Genomic DNA, 27,724 nt, shown 5'->3' with positions numbered 1-27,724 from the left:
CCTGTCAAGGAGGGGCCAGGGGTAGTTAAGACACAGGCACCTAAAAATGCAGTGATTTTTTTTTTTTGGCTCTCTTCCATTTCTACAGGGTGCTTTTCCTTTCCTTTCTGACCTCTCGTTAAATGACCATGGCAGGTATCTTCCTCTGTCATTTCTCAGCAGCTGCCTTTTGCCACATGATGCCCCATTGTGCTGTCAATGCATTTTCACTAGGATTTAACATTTCAGCTGATGCCGAAGGTCACCCTCTCTGACTGACGTATGCTCTAAGCCTTTTCCTTACCTGCTGCTAATGCATTGTTTTTGCAGCTGTTTGCCTAGGACTGCGCACCAGTGTTCATTCGTGCACTTTTAGGTTTCAAACTGTTAAACTCCTACATCTTTATTGTTACCTTTGGTTATTCCATGATGCTGTACGTCTCTAATTTGGGAAATTGTTAATCGACCCTCTATTTTTTGATGGTTTATAAAGGGTGATATTTAGCTCCAGAATGTCATGAACAAGCCTTGTTTTGGAGATTAGACTGAACTGAGTATAGTCAGCAACAAAAGAGTCAATACAGCAATACCACAGACAAGTACCCGGCTGAGATCTATATGGGCTAAGGAGATGGTAACCAGTACAGGGATGCAAGGATTTTTCATCCCATTAATAGACTAAATTTCTCTACAGCTTCTGCGGCAAACTTTAAAGCAGTATTTGGTGACAATGTTATTGTGAACTTCTCTGCATGTACTCTGAACTGTTGTAGGGGACTATCAAATCCTTGCTACATAATAATAAAAATTGCTGGGCTTGACTGAAATGTCTTCGCCAGCGCCAGTGGTGTCTTGTTAAGTCTGAGGAATCTGGGATGGATCCCAGAGCTAGTTATCAGAGAAAAATGGTTCCTCTCACCACTCTGCTCAGTGCACTCCAACCATTCCAGGTGCTATAATAGCACTGACTTTTAAAATGTGTGCTTGTTTTTTTTCCATTTTCAACTGGGAAAATGTTCTTTGTTACCCAGCACTGACACAGTTCAGTCATCAGAGCAAAAGTCTGGATAATTCATGTTTGCATCCATTCTTGACTGCCAAAGGATGGCACAGGGAATGCACATAGCTAAAATCCATACATTTCTAAAAGCTGGAAGAGAGGAAAAAACAGATGATGTGCTTAAATCTAGCATTACCCTAACATCTAAATCAAAGAAGAAAGGGTTACTACAGGCTGGATTTCTATTCTATGACTCTTTTCCCTACCAAAATAAGCATTAAAAAAGAAGAGTGCCACGAATTTCTCTCAGGAGAAGGCCCAGGATGCGTGCGGGCCGGGCCCGCCACGCCATGCGTGCCCTGCTCCGCTTAGGCTGGAGCCTTGCTACCGGCCCCGCTTTGCTCTTTACAGGAGAGACAAAACACACGGACAGCCGTTGCCATAGCTACCCCTTTACGTCCTCGTGTCAAGTTTCCCTGAGCACAGAAATATTATTTATAAGGTGGCTTAGGTGTGCTTTGCGCCTGGCAGTTAAAAATGGCAGGTCCCATCCCAGGGGAGCTTGCGGCCCAAATTAGACATAACACAGCGAGAGGGCACGATAAACACAGCACAGGGAAAAGAGGGTCGAGGAGGGACAGCGAGCTGCACCCTGTCGGGCCTTTATTCTCCCCATTAAACCCCATAACAGCTCTGCATCCCCCCGCGGTTTTACTGCAGTGTCCTGGCAGCCACCTGTGACTGCCCAGCCATGGCAGGGCCCGGCCCGCGGCCTCCCCACGCAAGGCCGCGGGCTCCATCCCGGAGCTGAGCAGGCGTCCTCCCCGCGCTCCGCTAGGGCGCAGTGGTGCACAGGCACCGACCTTGGTGCCGGCCTGGGGAGGGGGCTTAGAAACCTACGGCTTAAGTAGACTCCAAGTTACTGCAGCCTTCCCTTCCTTTCTTCCTACATGCTATAAAGGCGTTACTAGGGGTGGGCCAGATTGCCAGCGCCAGAGAACAGAAGTTGCCTCCACCTGCCGGCTTGGCGGCGGCCACCATGGGGCATCCCAAGCCCCTCCATTCCTCCCAGAGAGGCGAGGTTCACCCAGCCTGCTCCTCCACGCTCTCTGACACATCAAACCTTGCAGCTCAGAGAGCTGTGGCTTGTGCTTGCTTCACGCTGTCTGCGTGTATGCTAACCTGGTGAGAGGACCTCCAAAAGCTGCCGATTAGAAGGCACCGTCCTCCAGCTCTGTCTCGAGGAGGTCACCTCTACACCCCCGCCTCCTGCTGACCATGCCCCAGTGCCCAGGTTTGGAAGATGAGTTCCAGCTGCAGCAGGGTGTCGGTGTGGCCCTTCCCAGAGGCACCAGTGCTACAACATGCTTCACAGTCCATTTGAAATCAGCCATCCCAAGTAACCTTCAGAGTCTATTTTCTCCACCTCTCAGCCCTCCGGGAAACCCTCTTCTCTCCAGAAATCTGACATTTCTTCATCCCGGCTTGTTTTCCAGGTCAGCAGCCTCATTCCCCAGCACTCCCAGTCATTCAGCATGGGTGTTTTCAATGCTGTCACTGTCTCTGTGCCTTTGCCATCCTGCTGAGTGCTCCTGCTCCATGGGTGGCTGGAAGCAGAGCCTCTGGAGATGACTCCTTCGACAGCAGCTCCGTGCTTGCTCAGAGGATGCCCCGCCACTGCTGGCTGTACCTGCCACGTGTCCCAAAGCCATCACAAATCCACATATTGCCAGCCTCAGAAATCAGCAGGATGGGAACGATTCAAGGGACGGATACAAGTGAGCTGTGCAGCTAAATTCAAAGCTTGGGCAGTCCAGAGGATTGGCTCAGCAGCAATGGATTTCTCCCATGCACATGGAGTGAAGGTGCTCACAACTATTCAGCTGTTTCTGATATTTTACACTGAAAATATGTTGCTATGGGGCAGGAATGTGCAGCTACTACAACGCACGCTGGCAGAAGCAGCCCACAGCTTCTGCTGATATTTGCAGGCCTTCTGCTGCCATCCCCATCAAGGCTGAAAATAGACCTAGCACTCAAATGAAGCATCCGTAATCCTTCATTTCTTCCCATTCCTCCCTGAGGCACAGAGACTTTTCACAAAAAAAAACATACCGAGCGTCCCACGTGCACCCTGACATCACATCGCCGGTTTCTAATTCCTCACTGCACACGTGCCTTGAAAAAGAAATTCCTCCAGCTCCATTTTAATTCCGTGTCCTATTTGTGTCTGGAAAGCAGGTTTCCCTCCTGAGTCACCCCCCCCCCCGCTAGTAGCCACAGGTGCTGCTCAGTCCTCATTACCTTTAGCCACAACATAAAGCCCATTCCTTGTGCTTGCCCACCTTGTTGCCCTGCTGGCTCCAATGCACCTGATCTCCCTCATTTAAACCTGACCTTAGCAAAGGTCACTCAGCTGCAGGAAGTGATCTGCAACTACACATTTGGCACAAGGGAAACCTCTCTGCACTACTAAGTTCCAGCCTTCACAGCCTCCAAAGTGCTTGGGCGAGGTCCTGAATGATGCTGAGCATTTCTGATCTCCCTGACTTAATAAGACTCGAGAGAGCTCAGCAAAATCAGCGCAGACCTGAGCCCCCAGCACCATGAATGAAGAACACCTTTGGGGTTTTTCTTTCCTATGAATTTTTAAATATCTCATATCCTGTTTGTTTTCTTTCTCATATACTGAGGAACTGATAAATCCTCAACCACACCATAAACGGCCAGCCATCGGCCCTTGATTTCTAAAAATGTATTTGTATTAAGCTAAGAAATTATTTACAGTGGCCATAAACATCCTCCCAACATCTGGCAGCTGGGAGAGAGACTTGGAACTCACTAATTTACTTACATTGTAAACCACTTTCTAATAAATAAATAAGCTCTTAATATCTCACCCACAAGAAGAGGCACATGGTGTACAGCACTATATTTGGGGTCCTTCAGAGGTGAAGAATTCAGCAGATGAATTCTCTGAAGATCTTTCTTTAGACAGAGCATGTTTATGCCCAAATGAATCGTGAGCTGAAAATCTTTATTTTGACATCAGCTTCAAATTCTCACATTGGTTTGGATGCTGGGAAAGGGGCTGCTTCGTGTTTTGCCTGAACCAGGGCCAAATTCTGATCAACGGGGCAGAAGAGAGCACTTTAAAAAAAGCCAAGTAAATGCGTGCTGATCCTTTAGTAGTCACCCTCATGGGACAGACTGCTGAGCTTATGAGCTGGCTGCTGGGGTGAGGATGCCATCAGCTGCCATGCCAGGGATGAGCTGTGGTCGCATTAGGGCCCATGAGGGGTGGAGAGAGCATTTAAGGTGATGCAGATGCAGTTTTCAACTTCTGTAAAATCCAGCTCAGTGCCCACGAGGATAAGTGGCTGGCTGAAAGCAATCCTTGACTAAAACCAATGTTGCCAGATCAAGCCTGATCCAAAATTTATGCTTTGGAAAAAAAAATAACAATAGCCTTGTACAAAATCTGAGGCAAAGGTGGACTGTTTCCACATCCTTCACTTACATAAAAATAAAAAACAAACTCTCCCCTAATTTTAACCGTTGCTGGTTCACTGCAAAGTTTAACTAGCAAACAGGAGGAAAAATGTTCCACTCATCCTCCCTGCTGCAGACATGGAAGAGAGGGAGGAATCAATCAATTATTAAAGTCAGTTTTGTTTTAATTGTGTGAAATTATACTCACGGACAGCTAGAGATCTGAGTGAAGAATTGTAAAATAGGAGCACCAGTGTAACCAGGTACTACTGTATCACCGGTGCTCTGTGGCCAAGCTTCCAACGAGGGTTTTCTTCATTTATCTACAATTAGAAATACCCTCAGAGATCTTTGACTAATTACAGAGAAAAAAGAAACAAGCGAGAAAAAAAAAAATCCCTTTCCTAACCCCTGCATTCCCCATCTGCCCCACTAGGAAAGATGAAACTGGACCCAAATTCCCCCCTCCCCGCTGAGTCCCCCACCACGCGCCCTTGGCACCCTCCCTGTTGGTGGCATGGCCAAGCCTGAGCTCAGCCATGATGCTCTTTGAGGGGTCGAGGCAGAAGGGAGTGGGTGGTGAACGTGCTGGTAGTGACCCCAGCTGGCAGTAAAACCATAACCAGAAGCAAAATAGCCTCTCCAATGCCCTTGGTTCCTGTGAGTTGTCTCCCCCGCGTGTCCCCTGTGCAGTCAGTGCAGAGGCTCTGTAGAAACCTTTCTCAAACACAGTGAGCTACGTCCTGCTACATATTTGTGTATAGCTAGTATTTTCCATCCAGCAAGGGACTATTCCAGTAAAATTAGGCAGAATCACTCTGTTTTCTTAAGAAAGATAAATGAAAGGCAAATACTTGCTGTTGTTCTTCAACAGAAAAGCATGTGATTTTTGTGTGTAGTTACTGAAATCCTTGAGGCAGCACAGACTGCTTGCTGTTGATCAGACAGATCTGGGGTGGGGTTGAATGAAAGAGCAGCTCTGTGCTTTCAGGAGTGATGGTCTAAATTCACCCCTGTTGTAACACTGCTCCACTCACCCCAAACATGAATTCAGCCCTACAATTTTGAAAGCGTGCATGGACGGCATGAATAAATCTCATCACCGAGACTTTCCTACCACTCCTGCTGAATATCCAGTCCTATTAGTCAATGTCAGCCCCTGGGCAACATGAAAAATTGCAGAAATCCATCCTGGCTGTCACTGGAAATCAAAGGTCAGTCTCAAAATCCAAAAGGCTCCTTCGAGCTTTGGAAGGCATTCATGTTTCCAGAGTACACAGTGCAATTGTCAAAGCTCTGCACATTCACGTGAAACAGGAAGGAAAAATCAGATCCCGACACCAGCAGGGGACAATGGGACCCTGGGGAAGCACTGGAGGAATGGGGCTTTTCCTGGGAAGCTGTTTGACAAAATGTTAAAATACAATCTATTTACACAATAGATTGGAAAGTGCTAACAGCCAGCACCATGTTAGAGGACAGGATTTCAGATTAGAAACACTGGCCTGGTTAAATCCTGAGCGCGTTCTGAAATAATTTATGGATTCTCCAAACAGAGCGAAAATACTATTTTCTGTACTGACCTGTTTCGGTGGGGTTTCCACCTCTGTTTTCACCATTAAGATTCCCTCCCCTCCACACCCACGTCCATCTGCCCCTTCTCCCACCTCTCACCCATCATGCTGCCAGCCCTGCCCAAAGCTTCCCTACCTCCACTCTCCCACTGCAGTCCCCACTTGTCACTGCAGCTGTGAACAGGCTGTGCTGTAATGAGCTCGAGAACAAGACAGAAAGTCAGGCTCCCTAGCTTCTACTCCTGTCCCGTCTGCCCCACAGAGGGATGCCATTCCACCTCCGTGACCTGTGACTCAAGTCCTCCTGCAAGCAGCTCGTGATGCTCTGAATGTCCCCAGCAGGTCTGCAGGGAGGGAGGTCCCAGGGCCTGCGATTACAGGTCCAGCGGTGCCTTGTTAAATGTTGAAACTTCTTAGGTGTTAAAAGGGAGAAGGGGCCCTTTTAAGTGTTTCTTTGGTGAGCAGATGGCCAGCAGCTGAACTTCTCTTGGAAATCTGTGCAGTTTTAAGTGGGAAACACAGCCCGAGAGACTTTAAATAAATCTGTTGTAGACTGGTGTGAGAGAAGTATACAATCCCTCCCGTCCTTGCTGTTACCACCACGTGGTTCAGCAGCCTTCTGTGCGGCTGAGCCTTCCCTGTCAGCTGCAGGAGGCTTTCTGCCGTGCTCCTGCTCCTTGGAGGACACCTGGGATCAGGTCTCCCTCCCCAGCCCTCTGCTTTGGTCATATTTGTCACCTCTATCCAGTATCTAAGGAAAATCGTCAGAGATTTCACGTCTGATGAGTCAGTTTTTCAGATCTGAGTCTCTGCTTTTGGTCTGCACACACAGAGGTATCTCCTGAGAGAAGCACAATGCGCAGCTTGGGCAGAGCACTGGCTTAAATACATTTCAGATCAGTTAAGATGATGCTGACAGACAGAAAGGAGACACTTGGGCTTCTGATTACTCATCTGCTACCAAGATCAGAGGAAGGAACTCTGTCTTTGGTTTTGTTGTGCACCATGCCATAAGCTCTTTTCAGGCTTCACATGCAGTAAGATGGGGCAGTTTTTCCAAATCGCCATGTCCATGCTTCAGCCCATATAGAAAAATACAGAAACATTTCAGTATACTTGGAGCATTGCTTTCTGAAACATAGCTGTGCCATACCTTAATAAAAGCGTATCTGAGGAAATTGTCCTGGTAACAAGGACAAAGAAGAAAGCTCTTTTGTATCTGTCAAGACTGTTAGTCTGGGCATGGGAGCCTCCTAAATTTAGATTGAAATTCAGCTCTGCTCCATAAAGCAGTCAGTATCTGCTCTGTGCTGGAGACCAAGCATGGAGGAGCAAACCCTGAATAACTGTTGTGGGAACAAGCCAATACAAAGTAGCTCTGCATTCTGTAATTCCACTAAAATAACCGAACACATCAAGAAGTATTCTGGTTTTCAAGGGAATTGCCACACTTTCCCCTACACAGAAGCTGCATCCTGGGCTTGTTGTGCAATGCAGAGAAGCGCAGGGCCAGAGGAACACTCCCATGACAACAGAAACAACAACAAATTCACTCTTCTCCTTTACTCAGACCTGTCAAGTACTGTGAATACATAACCTGTAAGAGCTAAATTCCTTCCTTCGCAGTTTTACTCAACTTTCAGTATGTGTAACGCTCTATTTTTCAGAAGGATGCTTCTGAGCCACTTCAAGCTGCAGCCCTTCTTCCAAGATGCAATGCCCAGGTGGACAGCTTGCTGTCACTGCTCCCCTAAGCTTTTCAACAATTTCTCCCTGCTGTCTGCATGTGATCTGCGGTCCTAAGTGAATTTCCTTTTTCAGCGAGACACATTCTGTTATTTCAGTATAGCACTGTCTAGACAACTGAAAAAGTGCGAACAATTTAATGGATTACTCTCCCCCTGCTTTTCATGAAAACGTTGGAAGTCTGGAAGATTTCTGGTCTCCGTGCAGTCTGTTTTGTTTTCTGTCGTTTGGTTGTGTGATTATTGGGGGGGTAGGGGGGTGGGGGGAAGGGAAAAGGAGGGAGGGTTGTTGGTTCTTTTATAACCAGAGCTCTAAATAGTTATAAAGAGGAGCTCAAAAAAAAAAGTTATTTCCAGTTAGTGAGAAGGCTGTCTCACCATCAAGATTTCTACAAGATTCTGTAATTTATCTTTATTCAGACAGTTCTGTGAATAAAATGGTTACTGTCCTAGCAGATAGAAAGCAGACACCATCCTGCCTCCCCTTGTAAAGCAACCGGCACTCCTTGGGAACAAGCAGCCGCAGTTATTAAACACAAGAGAACCATCCCCTTCACCCCTCTGAATTCCATCCAGCCTCATCATTTCCTAAAAACCAAGAAAAAAGATGACACTGCAAAATGTCTTACATAAATTTTCCTGTCCCAGGAGCCTCCACAGCCAATCCAAAGGGTCAAAGTACTTAGGGAAACCAGATTCTTATGGGATTTCCAGCTCCCACTTTCAGATCTCAGTGATTAAACTGAAGGCAGCCAGCATCACCCTTGACCCATTCCCACCTCTGCAGCAAGCCTGTTGGGGTGACTGACCCTTTCTCAGGAGCTCTCCAACATTTTCCAGAGAAACATGGATAGGGAAAAACCCATCAGCAGCAACAGCATGGCAGCAACTGTGATCTACTCCATTTCTATTATTTTTTTCTCTTGTTTTTGAAGAACATAAATTTTCTAACTTCTTCCCAGTGCAAACTGGACAATGCAAGTAAAACTTCTCTATGTCTGCATGAAGATATGACAAGGGAGGAAACACATGTGCATCACCAGGCCTTGAAGCCACTGGCAAACCAGTGTCTGAAACCTGGCTGTGCGCTGGCCGGGGACCTGGCCTGGGCCCTCCACCTCAGCAGGGGCCATCCCAAGAAACATTTATGGTGGAATAAAAGACTTCTCCCTGTTTCTACCAGAAATGCAGAGGTGCTGAAAAAAAGATTTTTGGTGCCTCTGGACATTCCCAGTTAGGCTCATTAGGGCCCACATTGCACTTAGCTTGTATGTTATCCAAACGAGTGCAGCAGGGCCTAATCCTGATAAATAACAGCTATTAAAATTGTTTGCCTTCAACAACAAAACGGAAATGCAATGGCTTGACGCTTGAGCTAGCATTTAAAATGGGCTCAGGTAATCAAAACACCAGATCAGAGAGTGCTGGGGGCTGTGGAGGAGCTGAAACTCATTTCAACTGCGTACTTCTAGTTTATTACAGCAAACAATTCCCACCAACAATAAATGAAACTAGCCCCAGCTCCTTGTGGAGACTGGGTGTACCTGATCACTCAGGTCCACACCAGCTGCTTAACTCTTTCTGGCCAGCAGTGCTTCTTGTGCAAGCCGACGCCGTCTGTCAGTCATTCAGTCATGTCACCTCGGGATGCCACTTAGGAACGGCCACATCACCAGTCATCTCTTGCTGAAGATACCTGAGACGCCGGCATCCTAGATACAGGTTTCTCTCTGCCCAGGCAGCAAACATCCAGCACAAATTTAGAGCAACAAACAGCATGAAAGCAACTCAGGTACCTGGAGGGGCCATGGGTCCTCCATGCTGTTCTCGTCCCCATCCCCAGCTGCTCTGGCACCTGGGTGGGTGGGGACAGGCTTATGATGATGGAGCCTGTGACCACACAAAGCGTGAGGATGGGCGGAGGGAACGTGGCAGAGCCTCCTGAGTGCAGCTGCCCCATAGATCTGCTCCCCGAGCACGCCGTGTGGGGCTGGCCATGGGACGGGCAGCTCGGGCAAGCTGAGCGGGCGCCTGAGCCACGCGCCTCCGCATGCTTCTGTCCAGAAACACCCTGCCAGGAAAAACAGGCCTAATGCACGCCAGCTGATGAATGCTTCATGGGGAATGAAAACACAGTCTGGGCATTTCAAGCAAGTAAACTGGACACTGGTGTGCACAGAGGCAGGCTTGCTGCATGAAGAAAGCTGAGCCCAACTGGGCTGGTTTCCTGAGCGGGCTGAGAGCAAGCTACAACGGACTCCTTTCCAAGCCACATCCCTACAAGGAAGCCTGCATTAAAAAAAGAAAAGGGAAGAAGAAACCATATTCTGAGCTTAACCAATGCTGTGCACGCTTCACCAATTATACATAGTCTTAAAAATGCAGTAGTGGGCTAAACCAGGCCGCAGAGGCGGAAGATCAGCAGTGCTCCTTTGTGGCAGCCCCGGGTAGCTGTGGAGGGGACACACATGGTAGCTGCCACCAAAACCAAATGGGGAAAACCTTGCTTCCATAATCGCATCCATGTAAAATGATTTGGTACCATGTCCAGCCCATGTTAACAGTACGGCTTTCACACGTTCTATAAAAACTAAAAATAACAGCAATTTTAAATGCCTAGAACACCTACATTTCAAACAACCTGTTGTTGTGTGATACAAGGAAAGCAGCAGCGCTGCAGAGGCCCAGATCACAGGTAATCCAGGTGTTAACTGAGAGCAAAGGGATAACTGCCTTATGCAGCCAAGTCACTGCAGGTAGAACTGTCAACACTTGCAGAGATCTGATATGTTTTGGCTCGTGGCATGTGAGCTGTGACTCAGATTTCACCTAGGGATGAAAGATGTTGCAAAGATGCATTAAATACTTTTGTTTCGCCTTATTTAACCTTCTGTGGCTGCATCAGGGCAGTGCACACCAGATAAGGGTGCCCAAGAGAAACAAAGGCAGAGCACTGGGTGGGACTCCAAGGGATGCATTAGGAAATCTGGGGGCTCGCAGCATAACCCATCAGGCTGCAGAGCATCAATACATGTGGTTTGGCATCTAATTTCAGTTTTGGGGATGAAGCTCCTCTCCTTCCACGTACGGGTGGCATGTGACACTCCACACCTTGGGCAGAGCCCCCAAAGTCACAGAGACTCCCCCTCAGGAGACACAGGCCAGACGTAAAGAGGAGAGGAGGACTTTCCCAGCTCTGATTACCCACGGAGCAGCAGCGAGGATGCCTGCAAGCCCCAAAGGCAGCCCCACACCACAGCCCCGCATGGGTTGAGCACGCTGTTGCTGCTGGGAGCGCACAGCAGGAGCCAAGTGTGAGCCTCACGTTCAATGAGACCTGACACATCCCACCAAGCTCTGCGGGCAGAGAAAGCGCCCGGGGCCACCAAGCCGGCGACAGCCTCCCCTGTGCCCAGCCCCAGCACGCTGGGGGCATGTGGGATTCAGCATTTGGATCATCTCACAGCAGGCTGGCAGGGACCCAGCGGTGCAAGCATCATCCCATTTGCACGAGCGTGGCGCTGGCTTGCCGTGCACTTTTACCCTTCGCATGGGGGCGGGCAGAGGGGGGGCTGCGTGCGCAGGGACATTCTTCACTTGTCAGCCCCAGGCTTAGGCTGTTTCTGTCTTCACCATTACCCAAAGGTGAGGAGGAGTTGAAAAACATTACACTGACGGCGCTGGAGGAGTTGCGGATGTAGGGCTTTCCGCTACGCGCCAAGCAAGCCCACTGGAATGGTTTGGACACGATAGGTAAACAGTGTCGGGCTCGCTCAGCGGGGAGACATTTGTATTTAGATGTTATAGATAAGTGGTGCATATTTGAGACATCTGAAAGTTATTATTCCAGGCAGTTTCTAAACAGAGAATCGCAGTTGCGTAGCCCCTTAACTCCGAGCTGACAGGCAGGATAATGATTTAAATTATTGTTAAACATAGGCTCTGTTTTAAGTGGATGGAATTCAACAGCATGGTAGGTTTGGGGGAAGAGGGGTGTATTGCAAAACACAACATTTCCAGTTGCTGCAATGCTGAGCCACGGGAGCTTCTCTGCCAACACCGAGCATCACTTTTCACACTAAAAAAATGGTGTGAAGATCCTCAAAAGGCAACACCATCCAGCTATCTTCTGCATCATTACTGCTCCCTCTAATTGCAACAACTTTGATTAAGAAAAATGCCATTTTCAAAGCAAAGCAAAACATAAAAAAAACTTTCACAGGCTGTGATACAGAGTTCAGCAGTGAACTGTAATCATTTTTTTATAATGCTTTTGAATTACAAGCGATTTATGCTTCCTTGAGCTTAATAAGGTTCTGTTTATTATTCTATCACTTTTTGTTTTTAATGAAGAGTATACTGACTTGCTCTTCATTAGAAGCACAATTACTGTATTGTATTAAATCAGAGTATAACATTTGTTTCATCCGTAAAGAGTTGTTTTCCAACATTTTAATGTATTGCTGATATCTCAGCCCCGCACTCCTCCCATACCCCATCCAAGCTGTGAGCCAGCCCAGCAGACACTGCAACCAGGGCAGGCTTTTTGCCCCCACCACGGGCTGCTTTCTGCCATACCCAAAGGTTAAGTGTGACAGCACACGGTGGTACCATATTGCAGCCCGTATGCCGGCAAAGGTCCAGTAAAAACAAACTGGTCTCTTATGTGGCAAGGAAGAATTAATTTCTTGCTTATTCAGCATCTGCTTGTCTCTCCGTGTCACAAGCATGCTCCCAGGCAGTATCTCCAACCACAGCGCTCTCATTTCCCAAGTGGGTAATTCACAATAATGCAGGCTAGAGGGTCTCATCTCTGCTTCTAGCCTAAAGACGCAATTGGGCCTTAAAAAAGCAATCACACCTTGTCACTTAAGGAAAATTACATGGATGATTAATAATAGATGAGCCTCAGAAAGGCCACCCTTTCTGTGCATACCAGCATCTTATCCTAATTATCCTCATCAATAATGCCCAGAATTGTTTGGAAATTTTAGGGGAAATAGAGTTCACTCGGCTAAGTGTTAATAACTGCTGTGCCTCGCAGGGTAGGAGCACCACAGCAGTGCCTTTGACACATGAAGGGACCAGTAATTCAGAAGAAGTAATTCGGAAGAGTGGAAACCCACAGTCCCCTGCAAGGAAGAAAAGCGTCATTGCCGCTCTGCAGCAAGTAGACACATACAAAGTTTGTCCCAGGAAGGTTAGAAACCTGAACTGAGAGCTGAATCCTTTACCACTGAAATTAAGGATGGCTTTTTGTCCCTTACTGTTAATATTAGTTGTCAATCTGATATACTTACACCAGAGTGTAAAGGCTTTCCTGTGTTGCTTGGTTGCTGAACAATTAAATCCTAAAAAACATTCTTCCCTCATGAAAATAATTATCCTGACTTTGTGCATTTTTCTCACCTCTTTTAATGTGGGAAAACAAAACAAAACAGAACAATAACTAGAGCTTGCTAGGAAACAAGCAAAACACCCAACTGGGTATTAAAGCTACTACTACCCCATTTGAAGAATCACAAAAGACAATCCCCAAGAGAATCACCCCAAGAGAATCACAAAATGGAACTGTAGCAATCAATGGAGAACGTGGAAACAGTTCCTCAGTGCTCAAGCCAGGCACTGAATTTGCACCGTCACAAACCCACAGGGCAGGCCCAGGGGTTTCACCTCCTGTGAGCGGCGAGAAGCGGGGCCTGCCCCTTCCTGCTGCCCTTTGGCTGCTGCTCCGTGGTCAGCAAGCACCAGGAGAGCTCCAAAGGCAAGTGGAAGCAGGATTTCCTCACATTTGCCTCCAGAGGCAGCGACAGGGAAGTGTCACACCTCCAAACACCTCCTGGCCACAGCACAGCCCGACGCGGAGCAGACTGCCAGCTGTCCACACCGCCAGTGGGCGGCCAACATGGTCCTGGGCTCAAGGATTAAATATTTGAGAGACATACGTGCATTGGAGAGAATAAATTGTAAAAACCCCAAAGATAAAGAGAGTGTTTCCCACATATTTTCTGTTCTGGCCTACTTTTAGTAACTCCAGATAAGCTACTCATTTAAAGAGCTGAACCCGAAAGGATTCAAAACCAATCTGAGGTGTTTCAGAACAGCACATTTCAGCAGATGATCCCAGCATGATACAGCTGCTTTGAAAACCCATCATTACTAAATTTGCATGTCCTTGCAAGAGCTGATAAAGACATGCTTCCTTCCCAGTTGCGACCCAAGGTTTCTAAGTCTCCAGAGAAATAAATCCTACTAGTTTCTGTACTCATCGTCATGCTGGAGAGCAAACGTGGACCCAGCTACCTGATGGTGGGAAGCTGCAACACTAAAACTGGTCTGGGATATTCGTTTTTCTTACCTTGTTTTCCACCTGTGACATTAAATAACAAAACAACAGGCAGATCTCAAAACAAAATTGCTGCACCCTCGATGGCTTGGCTCTGCAGGAGTCAGAAAAAAGGATATTAAATATGGAGACAGGCTTGCAATCAGCCTTTCTGAGGAAATAATAACCTGGGAAATTCTGACTCATGCTGATTTGTGATCAAGGACTGTGACTGAGATACCAAAAAAAGGAATTGAATCAGATTTTCATGGCTGTGTCAGAATGAATTAATTCTCGTCATATAACTGGAAAAGATTTAACATCGTTGAAGGATTTTTAGAATGACAGCAGGATATGGAGGCTGTGGCAAAGAAGAAAACATGATTACTGGGCTGGAGAGACTGACAGTGAGAAAAGATAAAAAGAAACTACGTATACCATAAAATAATAGCTTGGTCAAGTAGCCGCCAACAGGAATACCCTCAGGAGGGGAGAGCATTTGTGAGCATCTGGCACTGGTGGCTGCAAATATGTCTCAGACAATGCTTATGCCCGAATAGTGGAAGTTTTCAGGGGTGAAAAAGTTGTCTTCCTGGGACACTTTGAGAAGCTGCTGTCATTCACCACTGGTTTTCATCCTTCTGTTAAAGCCAGGCAGAAATTGCTGCCATGGTTTGTCCAGTGGTGTCATTTATGCTCATGCCAGTCTCAAAGATGGGCCGGGATTTTTTTTCCTTGCTTCTGTAGTTGCCGCAAAACTTTTAAAGTTAATCAAACATCAGCTGAGCTCACTCTGAATCTAACTATGTCAAATCAGGCTATTTGAACTCCAACCACTTGCCTATAGAAATGATGCAGGTAGACATAACTAGTTCTTTATAAAGTCATGCTTGCAATTGATTTGCATTAATTTTCCAGTGTTCCCATTTGGAACCCTCTGCAGAAAAGCACTGAAGTCAGTACACATATCTTAGAGGTTTTTGTTGTTTTTCTCCTTGACTGATTGCTGTAGAGATGCTGCTAAGTAGAAGATTAGACTCTAAAGTGCAGCTTGATAGACAGGAGTTCATCTGGCAGCAAATTCCACAGACAAAGCCTGAGGAGCATGAAATCCCCATTGCAAACTACTGACCAATAAAAGATTCTACTATCTCCTCACAGAGACTACTCGCCTTCATTTAAAACACCCCCTTGATAGATCTGTCAATGTTCACTAGCAGAAGACTTCTATAATAAATTAACTAGATGATAAAGAGGGTTTTTGCACAAAGAGGAATAGGTACTATCAAGAGCAGAACAGAAAGCCACCAATCTAATTTGGGATGTAAGAAACATCTGACTCAGATATTTCCCCATGGGTTGTTTTAATCCTGTCTCTTAATGATCCCTTTAATAGGGAGTGTGTCAGTAGTATGTACTTGACTCGATAAAAGAGCTGACTTATCTGCAAGGAACATGCCAGGCATCCAAAGTGGCCCATGCAAAATGGCTGAAACACTCCTAACACCCCAGAGCAAATAAGCTGTTGAGAAAAAGGAGGAAAAAAAAGAAAAAGAAACTAAAAAAAGAAGAAAAAAAAGCCTTCGGGTTATAAATTGCCATCACAAAGTCAAAGCAAGACAGCAATTTACACATGTAACTTCACACCAGTGAGGAAACCAGGCAAGACAGGGATGGTATCCTGGTCATGGAGCTGTTCTTCCCTTCCTTGCCAATATATCCTGATCCTGCTTTGCCAAGCCTGCCCTTCCTCCCCTGCTTCCAGCCAGCAGTTCACCCTGTTTCCATGCTTTTATCTTCTTGCCCTCCTCCTGCTTCTAGACCCCGTCTAAACCTTCCTGCACAGAAGCTAGCCATGTTTTCCAAGAACAGCAAGCATTACTGGGAGGCAACCTCTCCACCTCTTCTCAAGCTGCCGCAGTACGTCCCAGCCTCCCCCACTCATGCTCACCTCTTTCCTCCTGAAAGAGTCTTTACTTCTCAGGCCAGAGAAACCATTAAGCACAGAGCCTGATCCCTGTATAACCATTGATTACTGATTAACCACAGATCACTGGTTTTAACCTAGCAAACCCTGCACAGAACCTGGTAACAAGCAGATGGCGAAGAAAAAGATCCAGCAGGGCTCTTAAGCACATAGCTATCTTTAGGAATGTGAATTAACAGACTTACTCAAGCATATACTTAATTTCTGGCACGCTGGACACAGACACATATGTGTAAAAGGTGGGAAAGAATTCAACGATCCTGTTGAATTCAGGTCCTGCAGCCTATGCAGTCTTCTGAGCAAATGAGAATGGGTTGGGAACTGCACACGTTTAAAACCTGCTATTTTACTTCCCTCTTGAATTTCTACTCCATCAGCTTTCATCCATTAGCCTGCCAACACAGAGCACTCTGCCTCGCCATTTGATTGTTATTTAGGCTCTTTGGAGCTCATCCGTTTCACATGGAGCATTTACCTTTTCAGTCGCACATTCAAAACTGAAGCACTAGAAATTATAATACGAATAGTCATAATAGTGATTATGGCCTATGAACAAATTATTTATGTATTTCTCTTGAGTAAGCCAATTAGGCTGAGCTGAAAATGCCAGTCCCTGCAGCTCCACAGTGAAATTCTCCATCAGTCCAGTTTTCTTTCCAACTGTTTCTAGCACCGACCTTCAGCATGAGGCCAATTTCCTTCCACCTGGCCAGGCAGTGTTACAGTCAAGACCTACAGCCTCTACCGTGTTAGGAATGGAGCGATAAAAAGTGTTTTGACAAATGCAGCACCAAGGCTCATCTCAGGCAGGAGCACACTCCAGTGTATGGAGTCATTGAATAAGATCTAGTTAGAACCAACCAGGCTAGAAATAGGAACAGAAAGCAACAGGACTGGTGTTCTTGTCAAAAAGATGCTTTCACTCAAATCATGCTGGGATAACAGAGCAGTCTGACGACGCCTGCGAAAGGCTCAGGAGGATGATGGTTGCTACCTACAAATGCTGAGGAAATCAAAGAAAAACAACCAGGTAAACGCCACTACAGAATGAGGAGAAAATGTAAAAGTCTATACAAATACATTGATCAAATCATCATCAGAATCCCAGATCAGGTAAGCTGAGATCATGGTGCTGAGGTCCTCCAGACCAGAGTGTGCAGAGAAAGGCAGGACGCTCTGCATTAAAGATTTCAGGGGCTTCAGTTCTCTCCATGCAAGATGCACAGTGTTTATTGGCATGGTACCAGCATGGCAATAGGATTACTGGATTCTAAGGGCTTTTTCCCTAGAGCGGTCTTTATCCTCTTAAAAGAAGATAGAGCAATTAAACATTTTTTTTTCCCTGAAGAGAATTAATTGTCTGTGAAGGGTCACACCAGTGGCCAGATGCATCACAAGAGATTTTCATCTTCTTAAACTCACCAGCAACAGCCAATGGCACAAGGCTTGATTCAGTGGCCGACAATCTGATTTATCAGACTTAACTCTAGCTACAGACTAAAAAATTACCAGTTCCAAGTAAGTTTAATTTCAAACTCTAATAGGAGCAGATGGAACGGGAATTTCTTTTGAAATATTATAGCAAAGCCCTTTAAGATCAAAACGATACTGATGCAACAGAATCAAAACCTGTAAGTGACAGGACATACTGTTCTAGCCTATGTGTATGGAAATGCTTTTTATAAATTTTGCATAGTTCTGCCAACAACCTGCTATAATACCCATGGCAGTACAAGGAAGCACTTACCTAGCACACCTTAGTAAAGAGATGTTATTTTCATCAAATGACACAACATACTGAAAACATATAATAGTGCCAGAAGAACATATTATGATAATTTGATAAAAACAGAGTGGTAGAAGAATGCAAGGTGCAGATTACCCTAAATGTCTGAGCAGGACAAAGGAGCCCAGCATCCCTCTGAGAACAGCACCTTGCAGGATCACGTGCAGCCTAGGCAGAACTAATGTAACCTCTGCATTGAAATCAGAAGTAGATTTGATGCAGGTAAAGAATCTTAGAGAAAGTTCGACATTAGACTAAACATGGAAGGCAGGAGAAAATGTCACCTGTACCTGCAAAATTTTCTTTCCAAGAGGACCTGGAGAGCTGGAGATACTGTTCCTTGTGAGAGACAGGACACTGGATTCAATGGACCTTCAGTGGCCCAGCATGTGTCCCAGGCTAAAGCCAGGAGTAGGAACTAGACCACAGCAAGCTCCAGACACATGAATGGTACAAAACCAAGGACCAGTCCAGCCCCAGGCTCTGTCTTCAGCACAGAGCAAAGGAGATTTGCAGTGAGAACACACGCTTGGGGCAACACAGGGATCTGTCCTGCATGCACACTCCCAGACCTCCCAGGCCCTGCCCCAGAGCACTGGCACTGCCTTTGCATTTGCCTGCCCTGGAAGCACCACTGAAAATTTCACTGTTAAGGAATTATTTCATCTGACTCAATACATCTTTCATCTAGACAACTCCAAAAGTTGCACTGTATTGTTTGTACAGACACAGCCACATGAATTGCATTGCATACACGTGAGGAAAGGGTCACATCCAGCTGCTGAAGAGAGAGGCTCTTTTTAGTTCATACCTATGAAATCCCAATTAATTTCTTTGGAATAAGTGAACAAATGGGTCATTCTAGCCCATCTAGCCTTATTAGCATGATGATTTAATGTGAACTTGGTGTCTAAGGCCAGTTACTTGCAATGCGTATCAGGCACACTTAACAGATAACTTTTTGGTGGAAGAAAGCACCATAATTTAGCAAGGGTTTCTTTGAGAGCATGGTTTACCGAGTTTAATGCTGTGGCACCAGGCACTGTGTACTCAGCTGGGCATTGCTGCATCAGCCCTTTGGTGTTGGAAGGGTAGCTTGCTGCTCAGTGCTTCCTCCTGCCATCAGGGCAGTTTGCCCTTGACATGAGGGTGCAGAACCAAGTTGTTAATGTAAGAGCTGGGTCTACACAAGCAGATGACATCACTTTTTTGCCATCTTTCAGACACCTGTGAACAGTTACACTCGCACAGACCCCCTGGAGGCTCATTTATCCTGACAAGGGTACTTGGAAGGAGAAGCCCTGGCTTGAATCAGCACAGGTTCCCTTAGTCCAAAACTCCTTTGTTTTCTTTGGGACAGGCCAGGCAACGTCTGGAGGAGCTTCTGTTGCTTGGTGTTTGGCCAAAGAGAAGTGATGAATAAGTAAAACCCAGAGGCGAGGTTCTGCTCACAGCATAAAACCAGAGCAGCTCCACAAAGTGGCTGCAAGCTGGTAAAACTGGTCAAAATGGCTGGTAAAACAGAGCAGATTAGACTAAGGGTAAGGATTTCCAGACTGAGCCCAATAACAACAGTTCTGCTTAAACAACCTGGGAAAACAAATGGAAACTTTGGATTATAATGCAAGCTCATTTTTAGCTCTGTTGCTGATACAGATGGAAAAGGAGATTTAATTTTATTAAAGGTGTCAAACTTTTTTAATAACCCAGACACTTAGAGGGATAATAAAATCACATCCTCTGTACGGTGAATTGCATGTTCAGCAGCTGCGATACCAATTAGATGCTGAAATGATGAAGTACTTTCTCATGCCAGTGGAGACATACAGTACAGAGCCAGTGTTTAGTTTTATCATATAAGCAATGTTTAGCCATCATCTGTCATACAGACTTAGGGGAAAGGGCCTCCTCAGCTGGAACAGCTGGAATTGCAAGATTAGCTCAATAAATTGTTTTTCTTCTACCAGATCATCTATCAGTTTATATACATAACTCACCTCTAGTTTCAACTGCCTTCACTGGAGAAAATGCACACTTTCTGTCAAGCTATAGCTTTATGAACAAAGAGGAGCTAGCTTTCGGCTTTCAAAGACAGGGTTTGTGAGGTTTAAACTATTTTGCTGAATATTTTTGAGGAAGGTATTAAGAAAGATGCAAAGATTAATTCCCTGTACTAGTACGTTCTCTTTACCTTTCTTTTTAAAGACTCCTCTCACTTTCACAATTACAATAGAAACCACATCAGACCAACCAAGGAAAATGCAATTATATGCCACATAAGTAACAGTTAGGAGAATATATTTTCTTTAAAAAAAAAAAATAAAGTATTTTAACCTAATGGTTTAAATCAAAATACTAAAACCTCTGCTAATGTAAGTAATTCTTTGAAATCTTTCCCAAGAGTACACACTGCTCCATTCACAGCATGTTCTTATTCTCTAAGGCCCTGCCTATTCTGGAAACTTCTACAAGGAACAAGAGCTGCGTAATAAATTCTGCATATATTCAATTATTCCAGTAGTTTATACCTCTAGTGGATGTAAAATAAGGTCAAAGCACTTCTAATTGGAATCACAGTTTCCAGACTACAGCTTCCATACTTCTGCTAAAAAATAACAACACTTAGCAAAGGCAAGATGAACTTCTCAGTGAAAACCAGATTATTTACCTCCTTAAAGCAATAGCCAAATCAATTATGAAAACAGATATTTAATGTGAAGATGTCTTTCTTTCTTTCTTTTTTTTTTTTTTTTAAATGGGGGGGAACAAAAAAAAACACACAAGAGCTTATCTTTGCAGTGTCATTATCTGACTACAGCACCCACATACCCATGGTGTAAACACCACTTAAAATTGTCAGTTTTCCTTGCGCTTTTATGGGTACAATGGAAAATATTATTATATAGCCTTTCTTGCCTGTGTTAGGAACAATATTTCAGCTTAGCAGAACTAAAGGAACTTGACAAAGCACAGAATTTATTTTCCACTGTTCCTGCTGTCTTGTTAGAGTCTTCATTTTTCTCAGTCTGGACAGTAATAGCCAGGCTAATCCCTCTCCCATTTATTTCTACCCAGGTTCACTTGCAGACTCTCCTTACACCAATGTGAATACAATTTCTGGTGGTGTACATATCACCAACAGACCGTTATGTGCCAGGTTTTGTCCTTTCTGTTCCCATTTAGTAACGTTTTAGCTCCCTGAGCAGTCCCGCTAAGGAAGAGGCAGTTTGGGCCAAAACAACAGGTACACCCTTGAGCAATGGCGATAAAACAGATGTAATTCACCACTTCATCGAGACCCAGGCAAGTCCGAAGTGCTGACCCCTTGGAGGCCGTGTTTGCCTTGGCGCCTGGCTGTCCCAGATCGCTCGGAGGTTGCCGTCCAAGCACAGAGCCTGAGCTCCCCGGGGCTGCCAAGGCACGTGGCAGGAGCGCGGCACGCAGGGGCCATGTCACGCGGGACCCTGGGGAGATGCCAGCGCAGGCTGATGTGCCCAAATTCTCTGCTGTTTACCATCAAAAGCAAGAAGGAAAAAAGTCGCTGTATTCACACAGCCATGATGAGCTTGGGCTTGTTTGAAAGGGCCATCCCCAGCAGCCTCATCGTCGTAAGCAAGACAGACAGACCTGGAGGACAGACAAACCTCCAGATACCTTTGGGTTAGCCGTAACTTTCGGGTCCCTATCGCATCTGGAAAAATATATCCCTCCAGAGATGCCAAGGCAAAGCAGGGATTGATTAAAACAGCAAGAGATGAGTTATTTATTAAGCTGTTTTCACATTTTTAGCAATGTTAGAGAGCTTCCTGCAGCTGCCATAGAGACAACAGCTACAGACAATAAAACTTTATGAGCAATTTAAATTCTCTCTCCCCTTAGGAGATGCGGAAAAACAATGACAACTGACTGTTTGCAGGTTGCATATATCTTGCCTTCATTAAGTAGGACTCTGTTTAAACACATATTATTCTTTTCCATCAGATTGTCACAGACTTCCACAGAGAGGGTAAATAGTTTATAGCTTCCACTTTCAACAATGCACTGTAAAAATACACCGCAGTCAGATTTGATTATCCAATTTCATTTAGTGCAAGCCACTCTCAGCACATCAGCGTGCTTATTTGCATGTTTCAGAATAGCAACAGAAATGGATTACCATGGGCAATGGAAAATAAGTTTTTGCACGTAGAAAATAAAATAGTAATAACCACATTGTAAAATTACAGATGCGTGTGATAAATCAGTTTTAGCCTCAGTCTTATAACATTCACACCTGAAATTTGTGCATAAATCCACCTCATTTGAGACTTATTTAATGTTTCTTCTAAAGGTACCCTGGAGCTCAAGATTCAATTTACCTAAGAACTGACATGGGTAAAAAAAGAAAAACATGTTCCCTTCCTTCCCTACAAAATGCGCAATTTCCTTGTCAACTGTGCACTGCTTGAGTCTCAAGATGGGTAAATTTCCATGCACGAGTGGTTCACATTTTGACTTTTGTTACTTTGCAAGCACTAAGTGATAAGAAGCTAGGAAGGAAATCTGGAGAAAGAAAAGATTTCTTAAATATCTAATGTAAAATACAGCACTGCCAGTTAATTCTAACAGAATCTGTATACATATTTGTGATTGAAGTATATATTTATACTCTCTACTTCAGGAGAATTTAATTATTACATTAAAAATTTTCCTGGTTTACAAGGTCTTACTAGATTATCACTTATTTTATATTTACAAAAGGTGGTGAAGCTTTGCTTTTAACAGGTGCCTTTCAGTGTGCCATCCTAAACAAAATTACCCATGATTTTCCAAGTCATTGCTGGTAAAAGACCAAGTTGACTTTGAAATACTGCCTGAAAGGCAATACAGATGGATGGGAGAAGAGCATGAATGAAAAAATAAACAGGAAAGGTGTTTGCTTGCTGACCACACTGGTAACAAATGGGATGAAGAGGAAAACCAATAGGTTGTTCCTCATGTTACAACATGGAAATATGGGAAAAGTAGGGCATGTACTGAAATTATAATTTCTTTGCAGTCCTGTTTCTGTATTTTTAGTGCATATCTGTTGTGCTTTGAAAGAAGAGACACTGCTTGTACTAGAAGATTTCCACAGGTGCCTTCCAAACTCAACTGTTCTGCGGTCCTACACCACGATGGTACCATCAATGAAATGGGGCAATTTTCATAAAGGCAGAACATAGTGGGTGAAGATGAAACTCCCCACTAATAGGTACAGAAAAATGCTGAAAACACACATTATTAACTTGTGCATCACTGAGGAAAGTTGCTACCTTTGTTGTCCTTCACTGAATCCGTAGAAAGAGCACATGAACATTTCTTAGCCTATGCCAGGCTCACTAGCCAAGTGCTGGGAAGAAGCAGGCTAATGTGAGACAACACCACTTGGTTCCCATGAGCTGCCATCCTTCTTCCAAGGCTCTGAAGACCCCAGGAGTTAACAGCGGGCCCCTTCCTTCTCTTTTTTAATGCTTTATTATAGCAGTGAGGCAGCAGACTGCTTATATCCCATTTTTCTCGGACTCTTTTTAAAGTGTGAATGAGCATGTGTGTATGTTGGAGTGATAACATAAGGCTAAGGCACATTTCTAGTAAATATTACTTTAAATTATCCTGGAATGTAAAAGTGCACTTGTGCAAAACTAGCTGCCCAAAAAGGGAAGCAAAGCTGTAAACTATCCTGCCCGCAAGCTGGTCATGTCGGCAGGAGAGTGTCACTGTATAAGGGTATGTTTACAGGTCACTTAAGCCTGCATCGAGGCTGAAACTCATGAACCCTATAGCACTGAACCTCCATGCACTTGACTGCAACCACTTCTCCTGTGGGGGCCCTTACATTGTGGCAGGAAAGCAGCCGAGACCTTGTGGTCATAGGAGCACCAGCTTTCCAGGTGAATTTAAAACTTTTCTTCTATATAATGTGGGTAGAGGTGAGGAGAACAAGGAGTAGCCTCCCACATGACTGACCGTATGAATGGTGAACCTCATCACCAAAGCCACCTTTAAAGTAGATTTAAGCTGGTCTCTCATTTAGACTTGTTCCAGCAGTGACAACCAAGACATGGTCCAAATTCAGTTCCTTAATCTCCCTTTGGCTGAAATTCAGTGAACCATGCAAACCATTTTTACCTGTTTCAAAACAAAATCAAGCAGGCAAAGAAGCTGTTTAAAGGACTCTGCTTCTGAACCTACAGCGGGGGCATTCAGACCCAGGGACACCTGTGATAGTCACATATACTTACGCATTGACTGCAGCAATTAAGTGTGTAATTAGCAGTAGGGAAGAAGCTGTGGGTAAAGCCGTAAGCACAACAAAACTAAACATTAAGATACAAAACAGCTGCTTCTCTTTCATCCACTGGCACAATTTAGTGATGCCGAATGCTGTGCAATACCCATGATGCTGGTAGGGAGGTGAAGAAGGGCTGAGCTGGGCAGCACAACAAGGCTGATGGCATCCCTGAAGTGGATGACACTGCTGTATAACCTCCAGCAAAGACTTTTACCTCTCACAGCCTTTGGTCCCCCTTTTGCCCAGGTTTGTCTGTATTAAATCTGTAAGACAAGAGCAGTCTCACTGGACTTGGTCATTGCCATGCTTTACTGCACCCCTAATTTTGGCTGGGACTATTATTGTAATGCAGATAAGAGAAATAGTAAGTTTTGGAAGTTGACTTTTGGGGATGTAAATGAGTTTCCCTGCAGAGTGGGATCTTGCAGTGACTGCTGCACATCTTTCCCTGGGACAAGTCTGATTTTGGAAGTAAAGTTCCATATTGGGAGTGGGGAGGGAATAATTCTGCAATAAACAGAAAGACAACCACCACAAATGGTAAAGCTTTTGGTCAGATTCCTGGGTGAAGCACACATAAAATCAAATGGAGGCAATGCAGAGGTGCAGTGTGACACTGCAACCCTACAGTCTTTAGGAAAACAATGAGGCTCAAGAACAAGGAACACATCAAGGGGGACAGAAGGCAATAAATCATTGAACTGGAATCTGAAATGCTGGGCTGTTCTGTTCAGCATACCACTCCAGCATCTCCAGCCTCTATCACATGCCCTGCATGCCATAACGGTCTGAATTTGACCATATGTTTGTAGCTAAGCTATGAAATTCATTTGTCAAGTCCTGGGAGTTTTTGGCAAGTTGTCCCATACTATATGTGTGGTCTACTACACTAACACACGCGTGCAAAGCTTTGCAGTGGGTATGTCTATATGATCCAGAGGCAACGGAGCTGATGATTTCAGTGCTCTGATTTTTAGTGCTGTGTAACAATGAATGAAGATAGAGAGAACTCAAGCCTAAGATGTTTCGGCACAGTTGCTAGGACTAAAGCCCGCTGAAGGCTGCTGGAACATGCTATAAATATGTATCTGAGCTCCACGCCAACTGTGTAAACTCAGAAGCTGCTTGCTTCATTCAGAGAGTTTATACCCACCAGAGCTGCAGTGAGAGTTCAGAGCCTGTTAAAATAGAGGCAAAACAGTGGCTGGCAAGAGTCACAATTTCCTTGTGAAAAGGGATGTGGAAGATGCTAGGACAATGCAGGGGTGGATGACAGATAGGAAATCATTTCTCGGGTGTTTTGAAAGGAAACACATAATCCAGAGTTATGGGCCCTCATTAATCAGGCAGAGGAGTCCTGAGGTGCCAAATCTTGCAAGAGCAGCCCAGAGAACTTTGAGTCATTTGTAAGCTCTTCCTAACTGAATCCTTAACATGACATTTGCCCAAATTCTAGATCCCAGTTCAAATATCACCTTCTTGGCCTAAGAATGGTTGCCTAGTGGCTCTGACTCAAGCTGATTCACAACAAAAGATAAATCTTTCTACTCCTAAAAGGAAGCAAAAAGCTGTCGAGAAATCCCTACATTCCTCTGCCTTGTGCAATCTGGGGCCAGTAGTTTTTGCAACAAGACGACAGTCCCATTTCTTCATGTCCTCAACCAACATGCCTCTTCCAGGCTGTGTAGGTTGCTACGGGCAGCCCTGCCACCATATTTCTTAGTACCAGTGCAGAAAGGATGCAGAACTGTCAAAGTGAGGCTTCTTTAAAGTCCAATATACAGCATAAAGGTGAGAGGGTTTGTTGTTTTAAAAGAGATTAGCAGGCTGCATGAAAGAAAGAAACCAGGATCTCCCTCAATCTAGCAGGATCATCTAACTAACTTCAGCTCATGCTGGATAGCAGCTACCATCTAATGTTTTTCTGAAGTCAAAACCACACCCGTGAAGCTGCTGTTACATGGTGAAGTGCTGTGATTTGCCTCCCAGCAACACCTCAAAGCCAACTAGGAGGCTGCATGCTGACACCTCTGGTCCCCACCAGCCTAGCAGACCATTAAGTTGGGTCCTTGGAGACTCTTTCCAGTTTAAGATGTATAAACTCACATACCCCAGACCTTGCCGAGACTGCATGCCTGGGGTTAGACCGAGTCCTCAGGAGTGCCAACAGCCTCCATTTTAGGTGAGGATGGCAGAAGACACAGATACTCAGCACTCCCCATCCTCCAACCCCAACTGCGTTTCTAATCCTCTGGCTCCAGAGCATGAACGTAACTCCTCTGTTAAAGCAACCTCCTGGCAAAACCAGCCACAGCTTCTCCCAGGTAATCTGGATGATATCCATGTTTTAAATCTGTCCACTAACCCAGCCAGAAAACCACAATAGCACCATCCGGGCAGGAATTACCCATAAAACATAAAACGCATTTCCCCACTTCAGCATGGGGAAAGCATGTCAGACAAAAAGAAAGTTTTGCAAGGTATGTGCCACACTCCAGAAGATGCTCGGATAGAGCGTAGTTGCCACGACACCTCTGAGGAGGAATCCACTTACTTACAAATGGCTGCTAGTGATGCACTGTCACAGTTTTTTCCCCCCTCCCACTGGTGAGGTATCTATGTGCTAAGCTTCAAACACCCACTGGGGTGGTGAGATGCTGGAGGAAGAATGGAGATGTCTCCATGTTGCCCCTGGGCACGAGCCCAGCTCACGCAGTACTCACCTAGGAGCTGCACCCCGCGGGTCAGCCCGTAGACGTCGATCAAAGCCCAGAGGGGCTCTGCTGTCCTCACCCCACTGAAGAACAGCATCGCGGCAGAGTCGTTCACCCGATAGAAAACCCGTCCCTTCTTGTCCACCCAGAAGGCGATGATGTTCCCCTCGTTGGCAAACTCTTCCGGCAGAGCCTTGGCCCAGAAACCGCTTTGGGACACCAAGTCAGGGCACGCGTACTTCGGCAGGGTGTCAGGGTTAATCCTTGATGGATCCTTGGAAGTAAACCCGATTCGAAGAGCCCCACTCCAGCAACACTGTTTTTTAGTGATCTGCAAAAACAACAGCAGCAATAACAACATTTGGCACTCAGACTTCTATTTACACACTCCAGGCTCCATGCCATCAAGTATCAAAGGCCACTGTGCAGATAAACCCACCAGATTTAGGAAACCTTTTACCCAAACATCGCTGCAGATATCTCATCTGCAAGTAGCAATACTGCACACTTAGGATACAATGCACATATTTTAAAAAAAAATTGCATCAAATCTATGGGGAGAGATGAAATGTAATTACAGCTGCATGATGACTCACTTCTATTTCTAGGGTAATTCCTTTTGGCCTAAGAAATGTCCTCTTGCAAAATGTGCCAAAAAAATGGCCGTAAGATCTTTTATCTCAGCTGAGGCAGCACCTGCAGCAGCAGAGCTGTTCCCCCATGGTGCTTGGATGATAGGGTTTCTCAGGACCTGAGGGAAAAGCACTGGTTCCAGAATGACAGTCACTACCATAGGGTTTTCTGGGTTT

At 45.3% G+C, this 27,724-nt stretch overlaps 1 protein-coding gene and 1 long non-coding RNA gene across 10 annotated transcripts in view; both read right to left on the bottom strand.

Moving 5' to 3' along the window:
- NEURL1 (neuralized E3 ubiquitin protein ligase 1) overlaps positions 1–27,724 on the bottom strand; it is a 159,484-nt gene that overhangs the window by 38,888 nt on the left and 92,872 nt on the right. For all 9 annotated transcript variants that reach the window (XM_080597802.1, XM_080597805.1, XM_080597808.1 and 6 more), the window contains one exon: positions 26,925–27,246. In XM_080597802.1, the coding sequence (XP_080453928.1) occupies positions 26,925–27,246 (322 nt within the window). The remainder of the gene's footprint in view (positions 1–26,924; positions 27,247–27,724) is intronic.
- On the bottom strand, positions 350–26,912 carry LOC308197415. The gene is made up of 2 exons (XR_013952913.1): positions 2,162–26,912; positions 350–1,129 (listed from the first exon to the last, which is right to left on the bottom strand). It is a non-coding gene; the product is annotated as an uncharacterized lncRNA (long non-coding RNA).

This window comes from Anser brachyrhynchus (genome assembly GCF_964034855.1).
Source record: "Anser brachyrhynchus genome assembly, chromosome: 6".
In the NCBI taxonomy this organism is placed as follows: Eukaryota; Metazoa; Chordata; class Aves; order Anseriformes; family Anatidae; genus Anser; species Anser brachyrhynchus.
Note: the sequence above shows the minus strand (reverse complement) of the source record. Positions and strands in the feature narration are given on the sequence as shown.